This window comes from Tenrec ecaudatus, chromosome 10, assembly GCF_050624435.1.
Source record: "Tenrec ecaudatus isolate mTenEca1 chromosome 10, mTenEca1.hap1, whole genome shotgun sequence".
Lineage (NCBI taxonomy): Eukaryota > Metazoa > Chordata > Mammalia > Afrosoricida > Tenrecidae > Tenrec > Tenrec ecaudatus.
The window spans coordinates 108398838-108406377 of record NC_134539.1 but is presented as its reverse complement, the minus strand read 5'-3'; the positions used below and the strand labels follow the sequence as shown (position 1 = coordinate 108406377).

The following is a 7540-nucleotide window of genomic DNA, read 5'->3' as shown; positions in this document are numbered from 1 at the left end:
AAAGACTGCCTTGAGTCAGCTCAGGATTCACCCCCCTTTATACAAGAAACTCTCCCAGGGTACCCACTGAGCTATTGGACAGGTAAGTTACCCCACCCTGACCAAAAGACACACCAGTCTTCACACTGATGGGGTTCTAACTTCCTTCCTCCAACAGTAAGCTTGAATGAAGACCACTCAGCCACCTTCATGTGCTTTTATCTGCCAGAGACTGGGGAACTAAGAAGTGCTTGGATTCCGGGAACGGCAGTAAATTGTCCCTCTGAGAGACTAGATGAAGGACGGAACCAAATAGAGGGAAGGCAGCAGAGAACTGAAGGGGGTGGGAAGGGCAGAAGAATTCGCAAAGGTCTAAGTGGGTCAGCTGTGGACAGAGGAGCCCACAGTTACAGGCTAGAATACCTATAGAATGCCTGAAGGGTGAAGTGCAGCTGTTCATGCTGCAGACTGGACACAGGAAATGGGTGGTGGCAGCCGTCGGCAGCAAAAGAACGAACTCTACACTCAAACAGGTGTGACGCATGACCAGGCTAATTCCCAGTCTCAGTTTCCTTATTTGTAAAAGGACGGCCTGTCTTCAAGAAAACTTGTGAAGTGTAAATGGGGTAGCAGACAATCCTTACCGCAGCGTTCATAACCAAGTAAAAACTGGTTTCCTGTGTTTTCTTCTTCGCCTGCCTTCTTCCTTTGTTTTCTCTTTTCTTTCTTCTTTTCCAAGTTCTCAGGGCACTTACTGGGAGAGACTAGTTAATAGCCCACACATCTGGATTTCAGTGCCAGTGCTCAGAGGCAGGGTTTGGGGAACAAGAGAACAAGCAAAGATGAGAATGAAGAAACTGAAAATACATATTTTTCAGGGAAAATGGAACCAGAGGACCTGGGGCAAACTGAACCGGGTATGGGCAGGCAGGATGGGAGGTGGCTGGGACGAAGAACTAAGAAATGCATCCAGGATGCAGAGAAAGTTGTTGGTGCTCAGCGCAAGGCTGGGCACTACCCCGCCATGATTGCAAACCCTGATTGTGCTCCAACTGTCCTCGTGCCTTAAAGCTAAGCTGAAAAGTCCATTGGTGAGCACATTTCCTAAAGGATTAAGGGTTTCCTAGAAATATCTTCTGCATGGGCACCAGATGAAATGACCTATATCAACAAATTGCTTCTCCTGGGAGTGGACGGAGATGGGGCATTCCTCATGAATCCCTCTGATGATGCCGATAGAACTGCCTGGCTTACATCCTAGCACCGCCACTTAATAGCTGTGCAAATCACTCAACCATTCTCTGTCAGAAAGTAAGTAAGGTGGAGCATTTAAGAATGCTGACGTTGGCACCGGAGTGCCTGGGTTTGAATCCCAGCACTCCCACTTATGAGTTGCTAAGCCTCGGAAGTTATCCTACTTCCCTGTGCCTCGTAAACAAATTATGGAGAACATTGCAAAGAATGGGAATTCCGGAACCCTTACTGGTACCTGCAGAACCTGTGCGTAGACCAGGAGGCAGCTGTAGAACAAGGGAACACTACGTGGTTAAAATCAGAAATGGTGGGTGCATCCTTTCACCATATTTACCCAATTCATAGGCTGGGGAAAAAAATCTGAGAAGCTGAACCATATGAAGAAGAACCTGACATCAGGATTAGCAAAAATTTACTCACTATTAGCAGCAGAAGACTCACTAGCAATCTGACCTGCAGATGACCAAATTTTGCTTACTGTAAGTTGAGAGGGTTGGAAGGATTTACTAATGAAGACAACAGACTACAGCTTCTTAAACATAAAGAAAACAATAAGTCCTGACAACTGGACCAATAAGCAACTTCATAATAAACTATATAAAAAATAAAATCGACTGCCTCCAAGTCAAATGATTTAAAAAAAATTTTTTTAAGGAGTTGCAGTGTTGGAAAGCCACAGAAGGCAGTTCTTTCTACCCTGTCCCATAGGAGTCACTGTGAGTTGCACTATGACTCAATGATGGTGAGTTTGAGTGTGTTTTGTAGTCTCTCAAAAATCCATTCATTCACTCAGTCAAAGCTGCTCTCCAGTTCCTATACACTGATTGGGCACTAACTGATCCTTAAGATACGGAAACACTTCCAAGCCACATAGCTAAATAGCTGGGCCCCGAGGAGTTCTCTCTGCTCCAGTACCTTCCGTGGCATCCCCCGGCTGTCTAAAGGGGTGATGTCAGGGAACTCCAGAGCAAACTCTAGGCTGACAGAATGATAGCCATTCCATCTTGCCCTGCCATGCCCTGCCATGCAACCTCGGCATCAAGTAGCCATTTTATTAAATGTCTAAAATGTATCACTTTCCCGCTTTGGGAAGGCCCAGTCTCCTCCCACAGTCGCTCTCAGCAGTGGCCCATGGATCCAGGTGCCTGGGGGAACAGAACCGCAGTCACCGCGTTCACCCTTCTCGGTCTGACAGAAAAGCAAGAGTTGCAACCCATCCTTTTTGCCGTCTTCCTCTTCGCCTATGTGGTCACCGTGGGGGGAAATCTCAGCATCCTAGCCGCCATCTTTGTGGAACCCAAACTCCACACCCCCATGTACTACTTCCTGGGGAACCTGTCGCTGCTGGACACTGGGTGCATCACGGTCACCGTCCCTCCAATGCTGGCATGTCTCCTGGCCCAGCAGTGCAGAGTTTCCTATGCTGCCTGCATCTCACAGATTTTTTTCTTCCACCTCCTGACTGGCATAGGCTGTCACCTGCTAACAGCCATGGCCTATGACCGCTACCTAGCCATCTGCCAGCCCCTCACCTACAGTACCCGCATGAGCCGTAAAGTCCAGGGGGTCCTGGTGGGCATCTGTTTCTCCATCGCCTTCATCAACGCTCTGACTCACACCATAGCCGTGTCTGTGCTTGACTTCTGTGGCCACAACGTGGTCAACCACTTCTACTGTGACTTCCCACCCCTTTTCCAGCTCTCCTGCTCCAGCATTCACCTCAACAGACAGTTGCTTTTTGCAGGGGCCACCTTCATGGGTGTGATCCCCATGATTCTTATCTCTGCGTCCTATGCACATGTGGCAGCTGCCGTTCTGAGAATCAGCTCTTCCGAGGGGAAAAAGAAGGCGTTCTCCACCTGTGGCTCCCACCTCACCGTGGTCTGCATCTTTTACGGGACTGCCTTCTTCAACTACATGCGTCTGGGCTCAGTCTCGCCCTCGGACAAAGACAAGGGGATTGGGATCCTCAATACCATCCTGACCCCCATGTTGAACCCAGTCATCTACAGCCTCCGGAACCCTGACATACAGGGAGCCCTGAAGAGGGTGCTCACGGGGAAGAGGCCCCCAGAGTGAGGAGGTAGGATCGCCAGGCATTCCCACCTCCTTTAGCCCCCATCAAGTTTTCTCGGCTGAAGGCCTAGGTGTGGCTTGGCATTGGGTTGAGGGGATGCAAGGAGAATAGGTGGTATGAGCCAAGGTAGGATGTCATTTGTCTTCTATTGAAGAGGAAGGCGACAGGCTAGGAAAGAGGTTGTCTAAGTCTCTGATACAATAGGGCTTAAGGCGGGCAAAACCCAAACCACGAGGAACTGGAGACACAAGCTGTTTTGTATTTTTAAACGGAATGACTTTTCCATTGAAATATCTTTAAGATGTTAACAAAAGCAAAGTGCGTGGCTCCCTTTTTCAAACCAGTTACAATTATCTGTGGTCTCTTCTTTGAAAAGATTCTCCCTAAAAAAGTGAGTTTAGAATGATGAAATTAAATTGGGGATGGGACAGACCCTAGAACAGAGGGTGGGTGATGATCAGAGGACCCTGAAAAGCTTTTACATCATAGCAACATTGTCAAATACTCATTCTCCAACCCAGTGCTCCATCTTGCCTCACCCATCATGGGAAACTCGTGGACATGCCAGTGCATGAGCTGGTGCTCACAAACCTCCGCCCCAAACACAGATACATAACATCATACTTTCATGAGAAAAAGCACCAAGAATAGTCGGTTTTATGTTTCTTTTTAAGTGGGGAAAATATATTGATGTATGCTTATTTAATATACATGTAATTAGAAATGACATGGGGGATCTTAGGAAAGAATTGAGGGAGACATTGTTTGCAGTTCATCGGTGTAGGAGTATTGAAAACTAGATTCCACCCCACCCCTAGACACAAGATTGGGTGAAACCCTTGCAATCCAGAAAGGAATGGTTAGTGGTGGTCATTTCTAGAATTCATTCTGTGAGCAGTTTCAGATGCTTCCCACTCCAGAAGTGAGAAATCTAAGATTGATTTTTAAATCATTTTATTGGGGCCTCTTACAGCCCTTATAACATCCCATATATCAATTATATCAAACCTATTTGTACATGTGTTGCCATCATCATTTCTAAACATTTACTTTCTACCTGAGCCCTTGGTATCAGCTCCTCCTTTTCCCCTCCCCATCCCATCCTTGTGATCCCTTGATAAATTATAAATTACTATTGCTTTCATATCTTATACTGACCTGTCTCCTTTCACCTACATTTCTCTTGTTCATCCACCAGGGAGGGAGGGGAGAGGGTATTTATACGTCCATCATTGTAAGTGATTTTCCCTTCCTCCCTTTTTCTCCCCAACCACCCCACCACCACCACCTTCCCCCTACCCTCCTGGTATTGCTACTCCAATCTCTGTTCCTCAGGGGTTTATCTGACCTGGATTACATGTGTCATGAGCTCTTATCTGTATCAGTGTATATGCTGTAGTCTAGCCAGAACTGAAAGGCAGGACTGGGGTCATGATAGTGGGGGGTGAGGAAACCTCAAAGAACCAGAGGAACATTGTGTTTCATCAGTGCTATGCTGCACTCTGGTTGACTCATCCCTTCCTTGTGACCCTTTTGTGAGAGGATGTCCCATTGTCTACAGATGAGTTTGGGGTCTCTGCTCCAACCTGCCTTGTTCCAAACAATATGTTTGCTTATTTGGGGTCTTCAGTGCCTATTATCTGATTCCATCGACACCTTATGATCACACAGGCTGGTGTGCTTCTTCCATGTGAGCTTGTTGCTTCTCTGCTAGATGGCTGCTTGTTTAACTTCAAGTCTTTAAGACCCCAGATGCTATATCTTTTGATGGTCTGGCACCTTCAGCTTTCTTCCCCACATTTGCTTATTCACCCATTTTGTCTTCAACGATCATGTCAGGAGGGTGAGCATCATAGAATGCCAGGTTGTTATAACAAAGTGTTCTTGCGTTAAGGGAGGACTTGAGCAGAGGCCTAAAGTCCACCCACTTCTTCAATGTATTGCTAGATAAATATATGTATATTGGTCAATACCTTTATTTTTATGAATTAATATATTTACGAATTAATATATTTACATAGTACACACAAGGGAAAAAACAAAAGAGGGAAACGATGGCACTGGGGGAGCAGGACACTAATCCAGCCAGCGGGAGGCTATTGCTTATGTCTCCACAGAAATGGGAGTATGAGTGCAGAAGCCACCACAGTGCACCAAACCTGAGGGCAACGTAACCACATGGAGCAACTCATGAACAGAGAGGTCTACAAGGTGGGCCCCAATCAGAGCCAAAGTGACCACCCCCACTCCCCACACAACCCCAAAGTATGTGCTACAGAGGGTAACTCTAAGACTGATTTTATCTGACAGGTCTATTCCCAGCCCACCAGTGGCCTCCAGTCATACTCCAAATCCATTCGCTCACTGGGTCCTGCTGAACATTCGGTGAAAGCCACTCACACCCACTCAGTTGACGCCTTTCACACAGCAGCCACTGACTGCATCAGGCTCCGTGCGGACCCAGTGCAGCTCTCCTGATGCTCGGGCTTCTTCCTCTGGGGAACTGCCTGGACTGCTGGGTGAATCCCTCTGGAGCAAGGCTGGCCATCAGCATTTCTTTATCCACAGTTCTCATAGTCTAATGGTTCTGCTAACTGCAAGGTCAGCAGTTCAAAACCACCAGCCACCCCATGGGAGATAAACAAGGCTTTCTACTCCTGTAAAGAGTTACCATATCAGAAACTCACAGGGGGCAGGTCAGCCCTGCTGTATATGAGTTGGAATGAACTCAATGGCAGTGAGTTTGACTTTCTGGTCTTATTCAGAGGCTGCCAATTTTGATCTTGACTCCACATATCAAACCTTGACCTTTGCCAAGTCTGTAGTATGGTCTGCCATCTTTTCTCCCTGGCCTTTCTGCTCAGGTTTTACCACCTGATTGCAGCCTCTCATTGGAGTTCGGCTCTCCCTGGCAGGTACAGGGTGCATCCTCTGTCTCCACCACTGTTCTTGGTCTCCTCTGAAGCACTGTCAGCCTCAGAGCTCAACACACAGTAATCTCTGGATTCCTTGCCATTCACCTTACACAGCCCAACAGAACATCTTCCCTTGGGATCTTGGTTTTAGGCTTGCCCTTGGGTTATGTGGGCACTGATTCAAAGATGGCACTGGGTAGACTGCATCAGCTCAAGGTTCTTGGATACGGTATTCCATTCTATTTTCAGCTATTAAGGTATAAGAATGTATTACATTACCATTCCAGTTTTCAATATGAGGAGATTTCAGACCCACATATTACAGCATAAAACAGAAATATAAAGAATATATATATATTTTAATTATGTGCTAAGGGATCTTTGAGGGAATCTATATATGGATACATGGTGGCTATTTGCTTATACATTGAGCTACCAATCATAAAGCCAGTGTCTAACTCACCAGTCACTCCGCAGCCTTTAAAAGATTGGAGACCCACAGGGTCAGTTCTCTGTCCTATAGGTTCACAATGAATTAGAATCAGTTAGATGACAGCGGGTTTTTCTTCTTGATATGGAGGCTGTGCAATATGTACAGAGGCTACAAGTTGGTTCCTTCAAGGCCCAGAACACAGCATGAGCAGAGTGGAGGGGGAAAGAAGCCTTGTGAAAGCACATATAAGGCAGGAGTAAGGGCAAGTTTGAACGTCAAAAATGTAAGACTTCAGAGGTTCATATTTCACCTTCATTTTGAAGATCTCAATTTTTCTTCTTCAAATTATGCAGGGAACATTTCCAAATGTATTTTTAATTTAGAGAAGTTAATGGATAATTTATGTCAGATGCTTCAAAGGTGAGGTTGGCCAAGCTTCTTTCTAAGAAAAATTCTAACTCTTCTTTTAAGAGTTTCTGGAGAAGTTTTGCCACGTTATAACAAGGCTGGGACATTTTAATCTTCATAAAGGAGTTCGAACTCCGACAGACCCATTTGGGGTTTCAAAACATCGGACTCTCGATTTACTGCAACAAACTCAGTGTCACTTCATTGATTCTAACTCACAGTGACACGATAGCACAGCGTGGAACTTTCCATGTGGGCTTTGGAGGCTGTAAAATTTTAAGGGGACAGAATGTCTCATCTTTCTCTTGCAAAGTGGCTGGTAGTCTTGAGTAGCTGACCTTTGGTTGGCAAACACACAACCCACTATGTCCTCAGGGAATCTTTATTGATTGTACAGTAACTCTCATTTTTGGTCCCCTTTTAAGATAACAAATTGGAACTGCCTGCTAACCGGTTCTTAATTAAAGTAAAGTG

At 46.0% G+C, this 7540-nt stretch overlaps 1 protein-coding gene across 1 annotated transcript; it reads left to right on the top strand.

The window, feature by feature from the left end:
- Positions 1 to 2364: 2364 nt before the first annotated feature.
- On the top strand, positions 2365 to 3312 carry LOC142458164 (olfactory receptor 3A10). The gene has a single exon (XM_075559216.1). The coding sequence runs from the start codon at positions 2365 to 2367 to the stop codon at positions 3310 to 3312; it is 948 nt and encodes a 315-aa protein (XP_075415331.1).
- Positions 3313 to 7540: the final 4228 nt, after the last annotated feature.

Excerpts from the sequence above, each read along its gene's own strand:
- LOC142458164 (XM_075559216.1), top strand. The coding sequence starts at position 2,365 with ATGGATCCAGGTGCCTGGGGGAACAGAACCGCAGTCACCGCGTTCACC.